Genomic DNA, 23,995 nt, shown 5'->3' on the forward strand with positions numbered 1-23,995 from the left:
TCCCCGAGATGAACAGCCATTTCCTCCCTTATTAAAAACATCAGGAGAAGAAAACAGCAGCCAAACCGAGCTGCCAGCAGCAAAGGACACATTCCTTTGCCTAATCTGTCCCTCCAGGAATGGAAAGAGTAATATGTTTGGGGGTGGAGGAATAAGCAAGCAGTAAATAAAAACACAGTGTCATCAACTAGCTCAGATATGACCGCTCGGTGCCCAGTGGGAGCTGGCAGTGTGCTGGGCTGGGCAGAGACCCAAGTGGGACAGGTTTGAACTCCTGTGCATTGCTGATGCTGCTCCTTGGATTTGTAGCTATCTGGGGCCATGCAGGCTCCCTCTGCCCTTTTTCCCCCATCGCTGGAGTTGAGAGAGGATTACTGCTATGACCTGGCTATAATGCTTTGTGGCTAAGTACAAAGTGTTCCTTAAGAAGCAAATAGTTTTGTAGATGTGCCAAAAGCATCAGCTGGGCTACATGGACTGGGGGGAAACCCCAAGGGCTCCCTCAGCACGTCTGGGCTGGCTAATGTCATCACCTGCTGTGGCTATGCAGCCATGAGGGGTTTCAAGGGTGGTTTCCCCTCTCTGTGGCCAAGAGGGATATGTGCTGGGGAGGATCCCACTGCTTTAGCACCCACCCTCTCCCTTTTCCCCAAGGATGCACCACGGGAGGCAGGTAGCTCTGCTCCACAGCGGACACAGCACCCATGGACCTGGTACATACTCCTCTGTGCTCTGCAAAGGCGATGCTGTCATGGGCACCATTATCAGGTCCTAATCCAGGAATAAAGAGAGATCAATTCCCACCTGAAGCCCCTGTGCAACATCACTGTCTTCTGACTATGGCCATTTAAAATGAGGCTCAGATCCTTAAGCACTCCTGCAAGGTGGTTTAGCCACCTTTCCTCTCCTTGCCATAGTCCTCAAAGCTGCCTTCATATTCTGCACGGGCCACACAGATGATCTTCCTCCTTCTCTGGCTTCCTTGGCAAGATGAAGGCCTCCTAGCAGAACCCTTTCCCAAAAACTTCTCCCAAAATGCAACAGCCTTCCAGTGACTGCCAGAAGCAGCAGCCAGCGCAAGTCACAGAAACCCCCATGGCCAGAATAAAGTGATACGGGGGCAGGTGTGCACAGAGAAATGGGTACAGACCTCATCTCATCACGTGTTACAAATGTTACTGTGGGTATGGCGTGTGGCAAGAGCCCAGTGTTTCCATTATACTCACCAACACCACTGCAACTGAGATGCAGCTGAGGTGAGATGCAGTTGTGGAGAGGAGGAGAAGCTTGGGACAATAATTGCATCTGTCGTCCTGCCCTCCCGTGCTGGCTGGATTTAGTAAAGTGGCACAGCTCTGCTTACTCATAAGGCATTTCCAACTGGAGAAATGAGCTACGGCAGCTGTGCCAAACTCAGTGTAGACAGCTACCCAGCCAAGCAACTGGCTTGTTAATTTGAGTTCCTGGAAAAAAATCTGGTCACAGCATCATCAGCTTCTGCTGTCGCACCAATAGTCTTACCCAGCCTGGTGCCAGGAGACAGCTGGGACAGGGCTCCACCACACCATGGCCACTACCTTCACTTTGGTCCTTGCATTCACCCTGCTCTCAGCCAGAAAGGAAGCCAGTAGCAAGAAATAGGACAAGGCTTATCGCTTGCCAATGGGAGCTACTTGAATTGTGCATTTTAGGACAGAGGATCAGGAAACCCTGTGGGGTGATGCTGTCCCCACGCTCTGCAGCACAATTCCTTACTGTACAACTAGCCCTGGCTTGCAGATCGGAGAGTCAAGAAGGGTGATGCTAAGCAAACATGTACCCATTGGACTGGGGGGAAAGCAAGCCATGGCTAATAAGCTGCTGTGTGCTCAAATTTCTGACACCTGTAAGCGCTGAGCTAAGAAACTGCAAATTCAAGGGCTCGGAGTATGTCTTTCTGAAGCCAGGCTCTAGATGTTTTCAGGCTTGACACCCAAAAGTGGCTACCTGAGAAGATCTGAGTCAATGCCTCAGGGAATGCACAGACAAGGACAAGCAAGATGTGCAACCCGGCAGAACCAGAATCAGTAAGACACAACTAGGGCTCAACCTAAAACAACGTATGTCAAACCGAGGGTGGGGAACTCAAGAAACTCCCTGGAGTGACTTACTGCCCACCTAGACAAAAAGCTCAAGGAATGCTACCAGGTACAACTCTGAATTGACCCCGTAGGCATAGATTACTTGACCTAATAGGTATATTTGACCTAAGGTATAACCAAATGTGCTGTTTACAATTCCTTATTCTTAGAGTTCATCGAAGTCACAGATTTCTGTTCCTAACACAAGCTCAAATACTGCTGTATTTTGAATTCTAAAATCTCATTGAAGACAAGTACATTTAATAACTTTTCTGCTTAATTAAAACAGTTCTTATTTAATAACATTTTTGCAATGTGTAATATATCTTTTTTTTTAAGAATTAACCCCTTTGATGGTACAAAATGATTTGTCTTGCAAAATGCATTACATAGGGGTTTCAGTAATTTAATTCTGCAGTTAGGGTGTTTTTGCAATCCTGCACCCACTTCTGCTTTCATTCACTGCTGTTCAATCCCACAAGTGCTAATATATGAATAAGCCAGCACTGCAATAACTTCAGCTTGCTCTTTATAGCCCAAATGGCTGTATTGCTTTAGGCAATGGACCACTGCATTCCATTTAGACTTCATATACTTTTATTCATTTCTCTCCTTAGCTTGCCTTACGCTTCCATTCCCTAAATAATTAGCACAGTGTAGCGTGTTTGTGGTATAGAATAACATCTGAAAGCTTCCGATTAATTGTTACAGTTAAAACACCTTTCTTTTTTCCCCTCTTTCTCTCATTTTATTTATTTATTTATTTTTAAAAGAAGAGTAAGCTCTGGCATTCACTATGTACTGATAAGCAACATTTATTTGCCCTGTGGTACCTTTGCTTATTCTGTTTTGGGTGGGTTTTTTAATTGCATTTTCCCACCAGCTCTGAACTTGTTTTCTGGCTGCATATTTTTCCCATGGTACATTTAAGATGCATCTGCTGTAATTAATATGATGCAAAGTGCAAGCTTATATGAAAAACAGCTTGTAAATTTTGAATAATTCTGCAGCAATTACATAGGTAGAATGGCTTCTCTAACTACAGGCTTTGTCCCATGGCATGGGAGCCATGTTTTTGTAGCATTTAAGGGTCATAAAAAATATCCTACCAATTCAAACAATAGATAGATATTTAACATAGATCTCATCTATGTTAAACTTATCTCATAATTTAACAAAATAGCTATGAGACTGTAATAATTTTCCCATAACACAGGCCAAATGAACTTTGTAGCTGATGAAAACAGTGATTTGTTTCCACGTCTTAAAATCTCTCTCCAAAGGGAGGTGCTCATTTTTCCTGGTAAATTGTCCAAAAGGGCAACGAACGCTGCAGGTCTGTAAAGTCATCCCTTGCCAGGAGGATGCATCAGTGAGGTCCAGCTCACAGGTTGTTATGGTCCTGCTGTCCTCTTCCCATGCTAGCTGGAGCTCTGACAGCAGCTGGAGGGGTACCTGCAGATGCGGGTCCATTGCTCTTCCCAGTAGCTATGCATCCTGTCCGTGTGCACAGCAGGCTCTTGGTCTTGGGCACCATTATATAAGAAACTCTGGGCACAACTAATTTTAACAGGCAGAAAGCATCTTCAAATTAAAATCTCCTCTTAATCGCGTACTATCCTATTAAGACTGGAATTGATCCCAGCAACTTCTGCTCTTGAAGCACACCAATAAATCCCTGCCGCCGTGGTCAGCCAATGTCATTTTCTGCCCCTTCAGACAAAGACATATTGCTGTTTCACGCTAGAGAGCCAAAAGGCCATCAATCACCTCCTCAGCGGTGCTACCTTCCAGCTCCGCCTTGCCACATACACTCTGCTAATAATTAAATCCCAGCCCGTAACTTGTAGAGCAGCCACCGAGGTCTCCTCTGGAGAACACACTCTTTTGCCATGCTACCAGGGAGGGAGATCATTCATGACCAGAAGTGACACTTGTCAAATTGGTGCTGGCTTTTGATTAAGGAGCAGGACTCTGATGTCGGCTCCACACAATGCTTGGTTTTCGGTCTCATTAGGTAGTGTGCTATGTATACTCATTACACCAAAGGATGCTCCCTACAGATCCAAAAACCCGACAAACTGAAGTCAGTAAACTACAAATCTCAATTACAGGAGAAAATTGTTTCTGTTGCAAAACTCCCAGAATATTATTAATTACTGCAGGTATGACAGTCCTCTCAGGGGATCCTAGTCACTGGCTGGAACACTGCTGAAGGGGTCCTGCACAAGCACGCAACATCCTTTCCCCAAGGATCGTTCCACCTCCAAGAAGACTAAAAGGTCTTTGAGGCAAGGAATGCCATTTTGCACAAGACATAAGACAACAAAATGGCTCAAAAGCATGCCTACAAGAGATGAGTGTGAGTCAATGAACGACATAAACCGCCATTTATTTTTAAACCTCCACCTTTCCAAACCAGCAGGTATTCTATTGCCAAGACTTTAAAATCAACTCATTGCAACAGCATAAGGAATGTCATACAGGCCACCTCCCAGATTTGCCAAGAGCCACATAGCCAGCTCCACCAGCAGACCGGAGTGGGATGGTGCCACCAGGAAGAGCAAGTTGATGAGCAGCTGGAGGGAAGAGTAGCAGATGTTTGCAGGGTATGCACCTGCCTTCACCCTCAGACCAGGATGCTTGCTAAAGCGGACATGGCAGGAAGCTCTCCAGTTGCATCAGAGTCAACAAAGTGGAGCCAATTTGGCTTTTGCAGCAATGATACTTTGGCTGCAGCCAAATGATAAAACATGACCTGAAAGTCTTGCGGGCACTCGTTAACACCCAGAAATACCCACCAGCTAATAGCACACTGGCTTGGCACTCGGGAAGCTTCCAGCTGTAGCTCTCTCCAACCTGTTGGCTGAGCATGGGCAAGCAAGTGTCTCACATTCTCTTTCTGCAAGATGAGATAACACCAGTGCTACTAGTCTAATGAGGTTTGGGTGAAATGAAGGCTGACCTACTTGCAGTTTGGGAAGAGGCTTGCTCGACGGCGGCCTGTATCTGCACCACGCAGTAGGGATCACCCTCATTCACATCGGTGGAGTGGAAAGCTATCTGTGTTTCCCACGTGCAACCTCTGACTTCAGTGACTCAGGTATATCTTTTAACTCCAGGCAGGTGATAACGAGCCAAACACACATTTCTTTTGAAAATTCAAGCAGTTGTAGGAAACTGGCAAAACCAGACTTGGACTGCAGAATGCCATTAACCTGTAACCATGTGCTCTGAATAGGCAATTTCTTCAGACATCTCCCAGGATAATGCCACAGCCATTTAATGGCATGTCTCCTGGACCGGTAGTGACTCCTGCAGAATACAACGGACACATCATCCTGCAGCAGCAGCTCACCTATCCTGCCCCTCTCAGCTGGACCCAGCTGTTGTGGCAAATGTGCTGCCAGGCTCCCATTTCTTTTTTTGCAGAGCTTTGGTCATGCATGATGGTGCTTTAATATGTATTTTTATTGCAGGTCTTCACTTTCCTCTTTAGATTACCAAGTGAAAAAAAATACACAAAGGAGAGACACTGGAAGACTATTTGAGAAAAGGTCTTTTAAAACCATAATAGCTTTTGTGGTTATGCAGCCATGGAAGTGGCTTGGAAATGTTCTGCCTGCATGGAAGTTGCCAGATAAGTATCTAGCTCAGAGCTGTGGATTCTGCTGCAGTGCCAGGCACATGAAACGGAGACACCGCAACACAGAAAATCACTAGGCCAAAATCTTTTCGGCATCAGGGCCTTCTCTTCTTTCTACAGCAGCTGAGGGTTCTCAAGCAAAGACAGCCAAGACAGCTCAGGAAATGGAGGACTATCTCAACCATTCTCCAGTGGTGATAGTTATGTACGAAGCCAGAATTACACCATGGACCTAAATGTAGGCAAGGGAACCAGCTGGTCATGTACTGGCCTCGGGTAGGTGTACAGTCTATGCAGGGTGGTATAAGGAGCTTCCCTTTTATGTGTAGCTCGCTGTCACATAGTGAGACGCAGAGAATGTATCTTTTTCCCCTAGCTGGAAGCTGGAAAATACTTTTGGCTCCACACATGCACCTCACACAAACACGTGTGGCAGTGTATCTGCAGCTGCTGCAAGCAGGACACATAACTTGCACTCCACGAGGTAGGCTCTGCATGCTTCTGTCCCACCACCCAGGGTGCTCGCTACTGCCTGGTGGCACAGTGAGGACCCCACGATCAAGGGCCCAGCCAGGAGTTGCTCTGCACCAGTAAGTAAAGGATGTGGCAACAGCTAATTTGGCTTACTCATCATCCTCAGCTCAGAGCTGCCCATGCCAGGAGCTCAAGACAGGCTTTGCATTGTGTGACTATCTCCTGTTTCACCATATAACAGAAGGAAGATTTACACCAGATGGTTTCTACCGTTAGAGTTACTGTCACACAGCAATTTTGCTGCTCAGCTCCATTTGCAGTAACAAAATGTTGTTAGATTGGCCACTTTTCCTGCCCAGTGCATTGGTAGCCTGTGAATCTGCAATGCCTACCTTAACTTCCACGTGTGCCATCAGGACTGCAAAATTGGTTAGGTGATTGCAGGAGCATGTGGTGTGCGTCTTGTTAGTTGTCAGGAGGCGACATCCCTGGGTGGACCAATATCCTGTCATTGTACGCTTTGTATAGCTCCAGAACGAACAGTTCGGATTGAAATTTTCTTCTGACTGCTGCAGGGAAGAAATGAATAAATGCAATAAAAATGATAGGGTTTCAGAGATTTCTAAATGCAGTATTTTTTTTTTCCCCAGAGGCACTTTGTAACTCTCACCCTTTAATTTTGGATAAACAAGCAGCAGTGGTTTATATGTCAAGTATTACTTGCCAATACCAGAGAAAGTTAGATTGTTGCTGCTTTCTTTGCTAATGCAAACTTAGTTCTTTGTTCTTGATTAATTTCATCCATAGACTAAATCCAGCTCTTCAAAACCAGATTGCTTCATTTGCATTGCAGAGCAGAGAAATTAATTGCTTTAAGCAATCAACTTTTGCAATAACTGTGCTTAGCTAACAGGAGGACTAGCTGTCCTCTTTCACTGTAATTCCACTTTCCTCTAATAGCCCCTGCCACCATGATAAAATAATATTATGGTCTGTTCTAATATATTGGTAGTTTTTAATTACAGAATGACATGTGTCAGCAACTGAGCAATGGGCATCAGCTCAAAGGAGACTCTCTTTACTTTTATTAATGCAATGTAAAAGAGACATTCTCCATAAATAACACAAAGTGCAAAGGAAAAATGTATAATTCAAAATCTAATCAAGGACTGCTGGGGGCTTCACATCAGCCAACTTTTGCATCACTTTGTTTTAGAAATTGAAAAAATAAAGAAGCGCTTTTCAAACTCACTCACCTTGATGTGCTTGACAGTAAACACCACGGGATCAGCTAGGTAAACCTTATTGCTGAACTCTTTGTTTATTGCTGCCGTGATGACAGGAGAGTTGACAATGACGGAGTGATTAGTCGACATTGCTTCTGTTCCCAACTTCATGCTGGCGTTCTCCGTGGAGAGATAGGTGCCCAGGTTGTTGTACAGCACAAAAGCCACCCTGATTTCACCTAGAAGAGCAGTAAGAGGTTAGATATAAAGGTCAGTGCACTGTTTTTTTTTTTTTTTTAAATGACAAATCTCTTACGTGAACCAACTTCAAAACTTCTCTGAGAAAATGTGAAAGGACCAAGATGCAGCATATGAAAACTCACTGCCTCCTGCCAATCCCAATGAGCACCACGAGATGCAACAAGCTGCCCGTGGATAAGAAGGGCAGAACTGCCTCTCTCAAAACAAACTTTTATAAGCAAGCAGATTGGCGGAAGACAGACAGAGAAGGTGGGCTTATTTTTGGTGTCAGTGGGTGTAACCGGCTCCAGAGAAAAGAGGCCAGGTGGCCCATTTCCCACCTGACATAACACTTTATTCTGCAGGCTGTGCTTGGGAAACATGTTTCGTTCTGGCCTGTTGCACAGATGCAGTATAAAACTATAATTTAGTCCATTAATAAATTAAGATTACCTCAGAAAAGTGTGGGGACAAATCTGGGAGAAGGAATCCCAAACTTTCCAACACAATTCCAATCTCACATGAAGGGTAAAACAAAATTGCAGAAATTTCATTAAAAAATATATTTCTTTTCTGAATTTGCCAATCAAATATCCCCTCTTCCTCAAAAAAACACGATTAGGGAGCCTGCAGAAAACCCAGGCTACCAGCCAAGTGTTTTTAACTGAAACCATCCAGTTTGCCTTCTGTTTTGCACATTATTTCAAAGGCTATATATAAGAATTGAATGGGATTAGTTTGCCTTTATATATGTATTAGTTGTGGGGAGATTTTTTTTTTGTTTCTATAGGAATCACCCCAGCTTCTGAGGAAGGTGAAGCACTGATGACTCCAAAGGTCCCTCCCAACCTAAATCCTTCTACAATAATTTTATTTCTAGCTCTTTGGCAACATCCAGGCAGGTGCCAAGCTGGTGCAAATTAATGGGGCTCTCCTGATTTGACCAGAACTCCAGTGATGCCATGCTTACAAATACAGACTTAATTCCTTGCTGCCAACCCAGTTTCTCTTTCCTTACAAATCTCCAAAGCCCACTAGTGAAACTCCTGCCCCACTGGAGTTTTGCTAAGCATCTTGGGTTTTACACTGTCTCTAAAAGAAATACGTCTCTTCAAATCATACATGCAAAGGTACCAAACCCCATTTTTCCCAATAGCAAAACTTTCTTTCCGAACCACCAGATCAAACTTTTCTCTCAACAGTTGTCAGAAATTTTTGGCAGTTTTAATGCATCTGGTCTGGCTGTAATACTGCCCTATCACTCCATGTTTTGCCTGCAGTGATCAAAGCCTGTACTAGAATGCTTTCCCCCTGCACACAGGTTAAATTTTAAAGGAACTCAGAAATAGGAGCATTTTAGGCTCATTAGTAGAAAGCTTGGGAGTTTGAAGTTGGTCTATAGCGGGGCTGTAGAGATCAACAAACAAGTCTGCTCAAATTCTTGGTCTGGAAATAAATGGCTTGGCAGCATAAAGAGCATTCATATATAACATCATCTTTAATTCATGCTATATCAGAAGGTTCACAAGCTTCAGAGAGAAAGGCACTGAAGATTTAGACTCATAACAGTTAATCAACCTTTTCTGCCATGTTGGCTTATTATTAATATTTGCTACTATTGTTTCTTCCCTCTCCCTTTTCAGATATTTGCATAGTGCCCCACTGTGAAGCAGTTTACTCAAACAAGCCTCTTATCCCATCTGAAGCCTCCTACTGCAGACAACAGCAGTTAAAAGCACTTCTCCGGACTCAGCGCTGTGCCCCAATGGCTGCATCATTTAAGGATCCGATGCATTTTTACCAGCACGTAATACTTTTGAAGGCTGTGAATCACTTAGCAATATAATACATTCCCAGTCAGCCAACTTAGCTTGCAGTCAAGAGCATGAGCAACTGATGCTACTGTTAATTTAAATATTAACATAGCAATTAACACTATACTTACAACTGGTTAAACACAAAACAATGCCTAAAGCATGACTGATTCATGAGGCTGGCATGGCCAGAGGTGTTGGACCTACCGTTTCGACCATTTTGTTTCAGGGTATTTGCTGACAGCTGAATGGCACTCCCATGGCCCATGTTCTGGGGAAACTTCAGATCTTCCAGATTCCCATCTGTGCTTAGTCTCGCAACTTCCAGCTCTGTTTGCAAGAGAGACTGACACTAAGAAAAATCTCTACTGAAATAATCTTCGACACGATACTTCAAAGCTACAAAATGGTGTTCCAGACCATCTGAGAGCAGAGAAATCAACTTACAATGTTTCATGCTATACTCTGTTTGGGCTCCTATTTCTTTTTAAATCTTTGCCCTGAAGAAGTTTTAAATTTAATTAAAAAAAAAAAAAAGGCAAATAAATTCTACTCTCTGTGGAAAACAAAAGACAACCAGTTCTTGTAAACAAGAACCTCAGGATATTAAGGACAATGGTTAAAATGAAAATCTGAAAATGCTAGTTCTTTGCCACTGGCAATTGGTACTTTCTTTAAATGTTATCAGTGCTCGGGATCTGTATTCATAGAAATAGAAAGAACAGTTGTTCTCATTTTACATATGCACAGTGGGAGTGCTGGTGCTTTCCATCATGCTTGTTTTTTAATTAAAATCAACAATCAGCCAAATAAAGACACAAATTTGTATGAAATGAAACACAATTGCATTACGATGAACAATCTCCCTGTGAAGCGGTGCTCTCATTGCTCTAGCGCAGATTTTGCCCTCAAAGCCAGAAGTAATAAAGGCAGGTTAGGTGCTCATTTTCCATGGGCTTTCAAGGGTAGAGAGCTGCCTTATTCCTTTAGGCTCTTTTGGAAAGACTTTTAAGTCCTTCAGACAAAGGGCCAAGACATATGCTCTCCAGTTAATCTAGGGGCCAAGAGTGAAGCCAGGTTTCCCAGCTCCGGCTGCTCTCGGTATTTATGGGATCTGTCCCTTACGGATGTTGTCAGTGTTTTCCCGGACGATGTCTGTCTTCAGCAGGTTATCAGCCAGCACGAAGGCACTGTCCTCCACGGTGTCGAGTAACTTGGTGGCTGCACGCTGCTGTTCGCTTGCATTCAGGTCCCTCCATGCATTCAGAGCCTGTGGCTGCAGAAGGTTGTTCACCGTCTCCACCATGGCCTGCAAGGGAGAGGGATCGAGTGAGAAAGACCTCTGACGTGCTCAGTCCCATCCTCCACACACATCAGTTTACAGGGAGAGGACAGCATCTCATTTCCCCACCCATTGGGGCAGCCTGCAATGGAGCTAGGCATCATTTACCCCATCAGATGGGAGAGGGAGGAAATGTTGATTTTATTCTAAATGCAGGCTGGGAATAGCGCTTTTCTGCTTCTGTGATCAGCAGCTTGGGGCTTGGAGTAAGAAGGAATTGGGGGGGGTGGAAAGAGGGGAGATGACGAAATTGCTAAGGAAACATGCAGGAAAATAGATTTCAAAACCCATCTCTGAAGCAGGTTGCTGCTAGCTGCAGCACCAGAATTCAAGAGTAGGGCTGGGGCACCCAAGGAAGGTATTTAGTACCTGCAAGGGCTATGCTCCTTAGAGCATTTTCCACCACATAACCTCTGGCAGGCAGTCACGAAGACACAGAGATAGTTGAGTTATGCCACTTCATCCAGAGAAGCAGCAGGTGCCCGTAGAGATTTAGTTAAGACACTACATTTCAAATCACTCCATTCAGGAAGGAGTCAGCCCTGTGGTAACAACTTCAGTCCCTCCTGCAGTGCACCTTCTGCCCTGGGCTGCCATGCACAAAGAGCTCTCCCATGGAGAACTTCCCACAGGTTAATCTGGATGCGCATCCAGGATCACACAAAACCGTGCTGGCCTCATGATTGCAAAATTACAGCAGTAGAGCCTACCCAACCTGAAGGTTTTGCTCAACCTAAAACCCCCGCTTAGTTACTAACCAGAGCTGACTCAACTATCTTCCAGCTAACGTTTTTTAATGAGACCAGCTGTACCAGCTGGTAGAACTGATTGTGCAGAGGAAAAGGAAAAAAAAAAAGGTACTTTGATTGTGCTTTCTTCTGCTGGTTAGCGTCTAGCCACCAGGCAGGCCTGCCCCACAAAGAAACACCTCCACTGCCAGCTAATGCTGACTGCAGAAACCAACCTTCCCTTTGAGATGAACTTGCCGTTCTTAATAATTTTCTGTACGCTGAATGCGTAGGCATCAAACCCACACCTCTGTTCTGCAAGGCAAGGACAGTGTCATGGGATTTCAACATGTTACAAGCCTAAAGGACACCCCATGGGCTCACTTTCATGGAAATTCTTCAGTATTTACTCCTGACTGTTTCTAAACCCACCTGTACAACATGATGTGTGAAAAGAAGATATGGCACGGCCCATTCTCCACCAGAGCCCTCAGGAGGAGTGTTACAACAGCAACACATGGCACAGAGAGTGCCGGACATCCTGACTCACTCACCAGTCATGGTCAGATACAAATGTGCAGTGGGAGAATATAATCACATCAAATCAGAATTTGACTTTATTGCTATATCCAGGTGACCTTCAAAAAAATTTCAATTACAGCAAGGTTCAAGGCGAAGCAAAGACAGATAGACCTGACACTGCTGGTGTTTAAATCCCAGCAAAGACATTTCACTGAGACATCACCATGTGCATCTTCATCCTAAATGTCCTTGAGGTTGGAAGGTTTCTCATACCACCATGGTTCTTATTGGAAGACTGAGCCAGAATCAGGCTCCTCTGACAGTACAAAGCTCCTACTCTCCAACCTCTATTTATTAATGATCAATTAACTCATTTGTTCTTGTGCCAAACCTCTGCTGTACCTTAAACAGATCTTCCCCTCCCTGGCAGCTAGTGCCCTGGTCCCTTGATTAATAGACAATTCTCCTGAGACTCACGGCTTGGTTTCCCAAAGCATGGAGTAACCCGTGCTTCAACCACTGAAGCAAACCGAAATGGCTGAAAATCTTGTCCTCTAGTGCTACTGCAAAAATCTTTTTACTGTCAAGCCTTTACAATCCAGGACTGGAATCCCTTCCTCATTTGCTGTTAAGAGGAACTTATTAACCATAAATCAATTTTTAAACTGATTATTAAACTGATTTTCCTAAATAGTCTAAAAATCATCTTAACACATTTAATATGTGCACACTGGTTTGGGTTTGTTTGGCAGGGTTTTGGTAGCAGGTGCAAATTTTCCTGTGAGAAGCTGCTAGAGGCTTCCCCGGCTCCAAGTCAGACCTGCCTCTGGCCAAGGCTGAGCCCATCAGCGACGGTGGTAGCGCCTCTGGGAGAACACATTTAAGAAGGGAAACCTGCAGTGGGGGAGGAGATTGGAATGTGAGAGGAACCCCTCTGCAGACACCGAGGTCAGTGAAGAAGGAGGGGGAGGACGAGCAGGGGAGGAGGGGATGCCCCCGCAGCCCGTGGTGAGACGGCAGGCTGTCCCCCCCCAGCCCACGGAGGGGAGCGGGGGAGCAGATGCCCAACTGCAGCCTGGGGAGAAACCCACGCTGGAACAGTCAGATGCCCCCGAAGATGGCCGTGACTCCATGGGAAAGCCCATGCTGGAGCAGCCTGTGCCTGAAGGACTGCAGCCCACAGAAAGGACCCACACTGGAGCAGTCCGTGAAGGACTGCAGCCCGTGGGAAGGACCCATGCTGGAGAAGTTGGTGGAGAACTGTCTCCCGTGGGAGGGACCCCACGGTGGAGCAGGGGAAGAGTGAGGAGTCCTCCCTCTGAGGAAGAAGGAGCAGCAGAGACAACATGTGATGAACTGACCCCAATCCCCATTCCCTGTCCCCCTGTGCTGCTGTGGGGAGAAGGTAGAGAAAATCAGGAGAAGAGTTGAGCTGGGAAGGAGGGAGGGGTGAAGGGAAGGTGTTTTAAGATTTGGTTTTACTTCCCATTTTCCTGTTTTAATTTGATTGGTAGTAAATTAAATTGATTTTGTTTTTTCCCCCAAGTTGATCTTGTCTTTTGCCCATGACCATAGGTGGTGAGGGATCCCTCCCCATCCTTGTCTTGACCCACGAGCTTTTCTTTATATTTTCTCCTCCCCATTCCACCTGGGGGGAGGAGTGAGTGAGCAGCTTTGTGGTGCTTTGTTGCCAGCTGGGCTTAAACCACGACACACACGAAAAGCTGGTTGACTTTAACAGTCAAGAAGAAATATTAAAATCCATAGCATTTAAGTGGGGTTTTTTTTTCAGTGTTTTAAAATCTGGAAGCCTGATCTCTGTAGCTCTTAATAAAATTCTGTAGTTTACTTTGGTAGCTTATCTCTTTACAGGCAAAAAGGAGGTAGTATTCTTTTCCAGTGACCGAAAAGCTTGACTATTTTGCTGTGCAGGTACTACACAACATGGTGTTTTTATGTGAAGATCTTATATGCACAGAAAGCAGAAAATGAGGATTTTTCTCCCCTTTCAATGTTATCATGCAGACTACAATTTGCCTTACTTCCATTTAGCTCAGCTACTAATAGCATCTTTAAATCTCTGCTAAAACAACATCCTGGATACTTTTATCAATATCTGAACAGTGGAAAGAGTCTTTGCAGAAGATCCAGCTCCTGGCTCTGGATAGAAAGGTAATGCCTATTTGTCAAAACATGAAACAGATGCTGAAATATTTGTGTTACGGTGAAACATCTGCTGCAAAGATTTTTCTCCAGAAAAATTATTCTATCTAATGCATTTTTTTTTTAATGTGTGTGCTTGTGTGCATGCAAAGTTTGAGAGAGAACACCAATAAGGCTTAATGTGCTGCCTCCCGCACAATGTGTACTCCCCACCCAATGGATAGGGTGCTGGTAAGCATCCATCCTCTTGAAATGACTAACCTGAAACCAGCTACTTCACATCACTTTGGATCTGGGGTCTGATGCAAAAGATCCAGAAAGATTTCCAAGGACTTTGGGTCAGGTCCTTAGCATGTGTCTGAACAAAGCTGGTAGACTGTCTTCATTGGCATTACATCTGAGATAAATTTAGTCCATAGCTTTTCCCAGAGGGTCACTCCCCTCACCTGTCTCAGTGCATTAATCAAGTGTTCCCCACGTTATATTTCTGAGTGCAGCACTTCATTATAGCTGAGTGCTGCAGGCTGAAGCCAAGGAGATGAGGTGCTAATGAAATGTTTGCATTTTGGACAGGAGCTGAGGTAGGTGTTTAAACGAAACAAAACAGCTGTTAAAGCAACAGTGTCTCTTGAGAAAGAGATGCCAACTGGGAAAAGTTGGGCAGGGGAGTGGGAACTGTGGGAGGGCAGGCGCACGGGACAAGGACTGGCCTGTGTCTTTGCACTTAAGCTGAGCCATCATGGTTTAGGTGGCTTTGGCACCTACTCCAATGACTTTGTGGTCTGATGAAGCTCCAGCATAGAAGCAGCAGTGCCAAGCTCCCAGGAAAGCCTCTCGGTGACCAGCGGAAGGAGGGTTAGCCCTGATGGAGGACCTTTGAAATGAAGAAGGCATGAGATAGGTGTGCTTGAGAGCTGATAGCATGATAGGTTTTACTTGTGTCCTAGTTTCAGCTGGGATAGAGTTAACTGTCTTCCTAGTAGCTGGTACGGTGCTATGTTTTGAGTTCAGTATGAGAAGAATGTTGATAACACTGATGTTTTCAGTTGCTGCTAGTAGTGTTTAGACTAATGTCAAGGATTTTTCAGCTTCTCATGCCCAGCCAGCGAGAAAGCTGGAGGGGCACAAGAAGTTGGCACAGGACACAGCCAGGGCAGCTGACCCAAACTGGCCAACAGGGTATTCCATACCATATGACGTCCCATCTAGTATAGGAACTGGGAAGTGGGGGCGGGGAATCGCCGCTCGGGGGACTAGCTGGGTGCCGGTCGGCGGGTGGTGAGCAATTGCACTACGCATCATTTGTACATTCCAATCCTTTCATTATTGCTGTTGTCATTTTATTAGTGTTATCATTATCATTATCCGTTTCTTCTTTTCTGTTCTATTAAACTGTTCTTATCTCAACCCGTGGGTTTTGCTTCTTTTTTCCCGATTTTCTCCCCCATCCCACTGGGTGGGGGGGGGAGTGAGTGAGCGGCTGCGTGGTGCTTAGTTGCTGGCTGGGGTTAAACCACGACAACTTGAGATCCCTGGTGATCCTGATAAAGGTGGGGACTTTCAGAGGGAGCTAGGAAAGTTCTGACCTAGTTTCATCTCACCTCATGTTCAAGAATTTAACATGCAGCCAAGTTGGGAGCCCAGAGTCTCTCTATTTTCTCTTTCCACTGAAAGAAGAAGGAACTACAGCAAGTATTATCCCCATTTAGGTGCCCAAAGTCACATGAGATTAATCCTGTCCCTGAAGAACCCAACACCTATGAAAAGGATGCTGCATGTCTACTTCACTGAAGACCCTGTCCTTGCTTCCCAAGCCAAAGGACTTCCTCTGCCATGGTTTTCTTCTCTTCCCCTGTCTGATCCCTCTTCTAAATGCAGCTCAACTGAGTGAACAATTTCCAAAGCACCCTTGTGAGACTCATGCAAAATAAAAATGTAGGGCTTGGAGCCCAAACGTACCTCAACATCACCCACAGCATGTCACCAAACCAATGCCATGGTTGCTGGGGCTTAATGAATAGACAGTACAAGCCCAGGGAGAAGGACAAAAGTAACTCAACTGACATCAAGGGAAAGCTTTCACAAGGCATAGCTTGCTTCTTTGTAGCCTAAGATCAAACAAGGGAAGAACGGCATGGCAGAAGGGAGCCAAGAAGGAAGACTTTCCAACTGCTTTTCTATCCTGAGATATGTAGGTGTAGCTGTATGCTGCCTGTGATGTCAGGGTACCTCTACATGCAAAGCCAAACCCCCTACATACAAGCCCGTAAAGAGCAACCATCCTGGGTCAGAGAATATTAGACTCAGTGGACCTTTTATGTCTCCAGCAGTGGCTACAATTCGACATCGAGAGAAGAGCAAGAACATGCCAAGCATAGAAGACAAATCCCATGATGGTGATCCCTTTCATTATGCGGTTACATAGCACCACAGAGTGTACATTCAATGTAAATAAATGTTAATAAATTGCAGAGGGAGGTTTTTTTTTCCCAAATAAGGGCATATGCTCACAGTTTCTTTTATTTTGTCCTGAGGTTACAAAATAGAAACAAAACGTAAACCTTCCTTCTCAGACACTTACAAATTGGTATTAAAAGATGTGTTGTCAAAAGGCAACTAATTAGGAGTCTTACAGTAATTATACATTACTAAAAGGCCAATCGTACATATTCCATTGATTTCCTTTGTGACAGCTGCTCCATTCAGTAAAACTGAATTTTGCTTGTTCATTTATTTTTATCTTCTCCCCCTCTAGAAATGTCTGGTGAGAATATCTGGCTATGTGACACAGAGTTTAAACCTAGGAGGGGAGTATATATCCAGTGATACCACATCCATTTATTTATCTCCCACCGTACTAGCATCCAAGGCACTGCTCTTTGACAAAAGCAGATTCTGTAATGTAAAATCTGTCTCTAATTGGAACACTGCTAAGAGATGTTAGATGTACTCATCTCATTGCCAAATCTGGGACCAGACTGCATTGTGCTATGGTGCTTAAGCACAGCAACCCTAACCTTAAAAAACCAGTATTTTTCCTAGAATTAGGACCTCTCTAAACCTTTATTGTTCATTTTGGCCACTCGCCAAGCAGCTGATGGAAGAGCAAAAACCCGAACAAACTTATGACTGGAGAAAATACTGCTTCATGGCAAGTGAATACCCGCAGGCCCTACAGGGAATTTTGGTTGAATCCTTCTGCTGAGTAATTTTCAAATATGCAGTTTGTCCTTCCTTACAAAGGAGCACCTCCTTAAGAGGAGACTGAACACACTGTATACATTATTTTTCATGGAACCTACATCAAGGTCTTACCTCCTATAGCAGCTTTGGGAGAATGAGGACAGTGGTACAGGGCATTAAAGCACCACTTTTGCAATGACATCTCTAATTAAAATATCTGCATTTTATAACTTTTAAAGCCCTGTCTCATACTGCTAACACTTGTCTTCCTTGATCTCACAGGAATATTTCACACAATGCGCTTTCAAAAATTAGGATAGAAGGAGCTACAGCAACAAGGCAGCGCTTTCCATCAGTAGACTAAAATCACGCCTGGTGCATGAAACAAGCAGTGCTTGTACAGCTATCCCTGTACCAAGGGTGTTTGCTGGCACAGCCTCATCAAAAAGGGTTTGCTCACCCTCTCTGAGAACAGCAGCGCTAAGACTGTAGAGTGCAATCACACAGACACAGCCTCAGGCTGTGCTTATGGTCTGAGGTTCTGGTCCTGCCTGAGGTTTCCAGGTACTGCTCCAAAACAAGTGCATCATCATCTTTATTCGAAGCATGCAAAAACATTACCAGCCCACTTTTTAATAGCAGCTCGAGGTTTTACAGCAAATCAGCAGAGAAAAAAAGCATGAAAACCCTTTCAAGTCCACAGTGCACACTGAAAATGAAAACTTGTTAGAGAACAGGTGCACTGAAATGTGGATATGGTTCAATGATCACAATGTTATGCTCTTTTTGCCTTTTTTCTACTGGAAAATGGTGGTACTTTACAAAAGCTTACCTGCTTCCTTGCTCAAGAACAGCTGGTTTTGCTCCATGTTCATATGAAACACCCAGTGCTAAAACAAAATCTTTTCTTAAGCTATCAGTATTTGCAAGCCTCCAAACTAATAGAGTTAAAGGCACAATCAATGTCATTGATGGCAAGTTCTGCTGGAAGTTGTGCGATTCTTGCCTCTGGCCAGAAAAAGCACCAGTACAAGAGAAATCCCATTAACTCTGAATGTAACTGGTGCAGCCAGAATGGGCCCTTTGGAGAAGAGGACCAGCATGAAAGCATGGATCTGGGCATGCAAGGACCTGCTTCTGGCAAGGTTATTGCATTGAAAAGGACCAGCTCAGGAAATGATGTGTCTTTTTAGAGCGGCAAATGAACAGCACCCTGATACCACTACACAGGGGTCACCAATCAAACTGGAACAGTCATCCACTCCATGGGACTTCAGGTCAAAAATAGATGCACATGTAATTTCTTTAGCTTCCTAAACATGGAAAATGTCATTTTGGCTAAATGATGGCACTAAATCCTACTTCTTAGCTGAGAAGTGCCTTCACATCTGTCTGACAAGGCTCTTTACCCTTGCATGGTTTTTTGCCTTGTCATTTATTCTTTTAATTCCAAATTAAAATTTGTCTCTGGTCAAAGCATAAGTAAACACGCTGGAGACAATTTCTTACAGGGAAGCCCAGCTGCTGTCTAAGGCTTTTTACAAAGCAATAAGGTCATCACAAACCAATTATAATATTCAATGAAATGGACAAACATATTTAGACTGAAACTAGCTGAACCACAATGAGTGTTTAAAAATAAATAAATAAATAAATCATTAGAATATCTACTGCTAATCTCCACTTCTGCCTTCAAAACTAAGCCAGAAGTACTAGCCTACATCTAGTACCAGAGCGGTGATTGGCAACTGATGGTATCAATTTTGGTGAACTGAGCCAAAATCTACTACTTATGGTAAAGGCAAGAGATCTTCCCCAGACCTGGCAGAGGAATTTCTAAAATTGGTCTACAGATTGAGAGCAAAGGCTCTCAAGAAAGAGCATGCAACCTTCTCTTTTCAACTCTCCAGCAACTGCTTATGCTGTGGCTACAGGAACTGTACTGACTCAGAAATGGCCTGAATTTCAGCGGCACTGAAAACTTACTGCAGTGAGAAGAAAGGCACTGACCTTTATTAAAATTAGGCCATCTACAAAATGCTTAACTATGGAATTAATGGTCTTGCACTAGGCATGCAAGGTTTGCAGTCTTGGCCTTGAACTACCAATAATCTCGTAATGGAAGCACACAAAAAAAAAGGAGATCTGAGAAACAGAACAAGGTTACAAATTATAGGCTATGGTTTTGGTTTGCTTAGTGTATGAGGAAGAATATTTTAAGGTCAGAAGGCATCTGTAGGACTGAAATAAAAGGAATTGATTGGGAAGAAGGAAATAACACATGATCTATTTCATCTAATGAGATCTTCCCTGCAGAATAAGCTGAGAACTGCATTTATGAATCATCTGTATTTGCTGCCTTACTGTTCGGGATTTGAGACTATACAAGCAACCATTGGAGTAATTACACTGGGGAACTGAGCAAAGCTGTAGCAAGACAGGAAAATGGCTTGCAAACAAGAAATGCCTCTTTGACAGAATATCCATAGCCTTCAAGGGAACTCGTAGGGAGTCCATGAGACTCATCCTTTCCTCCAACGGTCCAATTCAAAGGGACACTTCCCACTGACCTCTACGGCAATTTATACTGAGACTTTTTAGCAGTGCCACCGGATTCCAGGACTGACTCAGCCTAAAGCAAAGAGCAAGCATATAGCAACCCAGAAAATGCTAGATTTTTTTCTCAGTTTTGCTATGTTACATGTGGGCACAGAACCATAGGTGTAGCTCAGTTGTAGCTAGAGGAATAAGTGGTCACCTTCCTTTTTAATATTTATGCGAAGAATTTCAGAGTCCAGTGACAAACCCAAGGCTGCTGCTTTGATCCTCCTCTCCCCTAACAACGGGCTCACCATGGCAGGGACACGCAGGGTGGGGATTTCTAGTTTCGCTCTTGCTGACACAAATCAAGTGCAGGTTTCTCAAGCTGTGAAGTATATTAAGTTCACAGAGTTTTAACAAAGGGCTACCAAACTGCAGAACCCTGCTGTGAGTCACACTTCTTTCAGATGTCCTTTTAATTATACTAAATGAAAGTTTGGGGCACTTTGATGCTGACGGGCAAACATCTCGATCTCTTGAAAAAGCTGCTAAAAGTACTCCCTGTAGCTATAGTTAATATACGACACTGTATGCACACTGCTAGCCAATTTATTCCAGCCACTTTAACAACGATACCTCGCCTGACAGGCCGCGCAGAATAGCATCAGGAGTCGAGCAATGCGCAAATCATTAGAGGACTCTGAAAGTTGTTTGACACGCACTGCAGAGCTCTTTGTCATACAGCCAATTAAGTGACCAAACAAGGAACTTGAAAAACCTCATTAATTTGCCCCTTTCTATATAAATGGAGGTTAGAGTCTTTCTTGTCACAGGCACAACAAGAACACAAGTAAACGCAGCATAATTCAATTTATGCTCCCTCTCAGAGGTACAAGTTTCTTTCATTTAGTCTTCACGGAAGTTGGGACTAGCCATGCAAGCAAGAGAGAAGTGGGACAAACCGAATTAATCCACTGTAAATAGTACTGGCTAAGTCCCAGATGCACCTTCTATCTGCTGAGAGCTACTAGGTTAGCAAAGAAAAAGAAGTATCTTCTACTCAGCTCTAAACTTAATGCCTTGAATCCTCTGAGGAATGCCTTTCATTTTTTGCTTAGTACAGCAATTCAAACAGCCCATGTTACAAGTGTGAAGTGTTCAGAAAACTTCCAGGAAAACCAGAAGGACAACTCTGACTGCAACCACCCACCACTGTCTGCTACCTGGAACCTGCCAGCAGCTCAGCACTAGCTTCTTCCATGGCTCCAATGACACCTGCATCCAGAAGCTCTTGTGATCTTCACGGAGTGGGTGGCACCTCTATAACTTTCACCATTTGCTGTACAGACAAGCCCAGAATTACAAAACAGGGCAGGCTGATTTGCAAGACAGCCTGGAGGAGGCAGGGACCAGAGCAGCAAACACCATTAGACCAGGAAAATGCTGCAGAAGAAACGTTCTGCTGCCTCCTCCCAGCCTTCCCACAAAGCTGCAACTCAGGCTATCTATTGCATTGACCAGCCTCCAGCTTTGAAGCCATTGAAACTGGCTTTAAAAAATAAAAAAAACCCAAAAAGAATGGGAACCCTGTGAAGTTTTTGTCTTCCAAGATCTGCATCCCAAATGTAGCATGCAATTTCACATGGGAAGAGGCCACTGGCTGGCACCACAGGGAAAGTCATTGGCCTCATGATGCCCCAGAACTCCAGCCCACAAATCCAAGTGAAGCAAGGAGTTGAGCTCAGATTCTGCAATCAGGTTCACGTATGTGATAAAAAGACTCTACACGTCCGGACATGGCATGAACCTTTATTAAAGCTTGTGTTTCCAGCTACTAAATCTTACAGCAGAATTCTCTAATTTTTTTCCCCATGTTTAAGTTTTCCATGTTAATATGGCCTCACTTATTGCAGTATCTGAGTACTCAACCTTTTTTTTTCTTTACTACCCCACCTCCATTCCCAGAGGCCAGGAGAATTGTACCCATGGCATTTTAAGTTGGGGAGCTAAGAAATAGTAAGCACATGCCACTTGCTGAAGGGCATGGAAGAAATCTGTGACACCAAACCCTGTTTCACAGCCCCCAAAAGACAAATGTTTCATGTTTTCTACAACTCTAGTGCTTCAGTTTAAGGAGAAACGCCTTTGGAAAATGAACAAATACCAATTCTGAAAAAATTACAGAAAATTCATACTGGCTTACATCACACACCAGTCACCAAACGAAGCTATGCTAATCAAATGCATCACCCATTGTGACTCATTCTCCCACACGATGACTTTTTCATCCCTTTCCTAAAATAGAGTGCAAGAACAGTGTGCTGCAGAAAGATGGGCATGAGAGATGTAGATCTCTGCTCTCAAAAAAGCCATGCATCGGGTCCAAGCTCTCCTTAGCCTTGGAAAGGAGCACCTTTCCGAGGCCACTCACTCCGTCCATCCTGAATATCCACCTTGGTCAACTCAACAGAAGATGATTCTTAGTATCACGAACTAAAGCCCATGTGGCAGTTTCTTAAATATCACCGTGATTGAAAAATCTCCCAGCAATTGTCCGGTCATTATATTAATATGTATTTATCACAGCACCTGTTGGGATGGTTCTTGTTGGGTTTTTGAGACAAGAAAGATCATTTACCACACTTGCAACTAAAGGAGAAGTATTTGTAACTTCTATCTCCAGTAAATAAAATCTTGGAGCTTCTAACTCAACAAATATTGTGACACTGCACAAATTAAATCAATATTTGTTTTAATTACAAAGTTACCCAGAGAGATGAGATGATAATCTGATACGGCATTCCCAGTCTTACATTTGAATAACTCACAAAATTTCCAGATCCATTTTACCTATTTATTTATATTCATTTATTTGGGGCTCAAGAGGATGTTACACCCCGATCAGTACAGGGACTCTGTCATGACTACTTAAATTTGTCAGCCCAAAGAAAACAGTAAGACTGATTTTAGCAATTATTATCTTCTCAAGTCACCCTCCTCCTCCCCAAAATCCACCTTTTCTCAATTGCACTTTTGATATTTACAATTGCTGGACTCTCTCACATAAACTTTGTACCACACTTTCCCTTGACTAGGGAGCACAGGACTGAAGGTAACACTTCCAGCCCTGTGAGCCGAATTCAGCCATGGATGCCTTTCACAATAATGGGATCAGCACAAGGAGATCATGTCAGCAAGGTTGAAAAATTTCTCTGCCATCAGTGGCATATTTCCCAGTGACTTCCCATCTCCCATTGACTTCACAAAGTTCAGGATTTCAGCTTTTAAGATTTGTTGAAAAATCTCTGCTAAATTGCCTTAGCCAACCCAGACATTTCACTGCTTGGTTAAGGATAAGTGGCCTGTAACAGCAATATTTGCAGTCACGTTTAATTGCTATTACAGACAAACTCTCCCTCATAAGATTTTTTTATGACTTCAGCTACATGATTTTCCAAATGGAAACATACTGTATGAAAATATGTCCAGATACATTACTTTACCTCAATATAATACAAAGCAGAGCTGGAAAGGTTCAATTAGGTCACCTAATTCATTCTTCAAGCCCTCCATTACAGGACTGTCCTCTTCAATATATTTACCAGCTTTGTCCATATTTATACTAAACAGCTCAGGCAATGAGCTTTCATCAGTTTTTGTCTACTAAAGAGGTAGGCACATGATTAATGTTTTAACACACAAGTAGCCTTTCCAAGTGAAAGGGAAGAAGTCCTTGAAATTAATGGTAAGCTGAAGTTTGTGCAGAATATTCAGGCTTTATTCTATCAATGCCAAGCTTTCTGTAGAGTATATTAAACTCACTATTCACTACTGATTGAAAGAAGACAAAAAGACCAGGAGCATACATCAACTCTGTAGAGTATGCCCATGCAACTAGTGGAAAGGACAGCTATGTGTCAGGTAGCACCCAAGGTCCCCAACAGGATTGTGTGGTCCATGGTCAAACCAGTCCCATCATGTCTCCAGTGGTACCAG

The 23,995-nt window shown here is 43.8% G+C and overlaps 1 protein-coding gene across 27 annotated transcripts in view; it reads right to left on the reverse strand.

Moving 5' to 3' along the window:
• Positions 1-23,995, reverse strand: part of ADGRL3 (adhesion G protein-coupled receptor L3) — a 529,386-nt gene that overhangs the window by 71,700 nt on the left and 433,691 nt on the right. For 26 of the 27 annotated variants that reach the window (XM_030013851.2, XM_030013889.2, XM_030013718.2 and 23 more), the window contains 4 exons: positions 10,646-10,829; positions 9,728-9,850; positions 7,497-7,705; positions 6,633-6,809 (listed from right to left, as the gene is read on the reverse strand). In XM_030013851.2, the coding sequence (XP_029869711.1) occupies positions 6,633-6,809; positions 7,497-7,705; positions 9,728-9,850; positions 10,646-10,829 (693 nt within the window). The remainder of the gene's footprint in view (positions 1-6,632; positions 6,810-7,496; positions 7,706-9,727; positions 9,851-10,645; positions 10,830-23,995) is intronic. The other variant, XM_030013708.2, reaches the window with a different exon arrangement.

This window comes from Aquila chrysaetos, chromosome 1, assembly GCF_900496995.4.
Source record: "Aquila chrysaetos chrysaetos chromosome 1, bAquChr1.4, whole genome shotgun sequence".
Lineage (NCBI taxonomy): Eukaryota > Metazoa > Chordata > Aves > Accipitriformes > Accipitridae > Aquila > Aquila chrysaetos.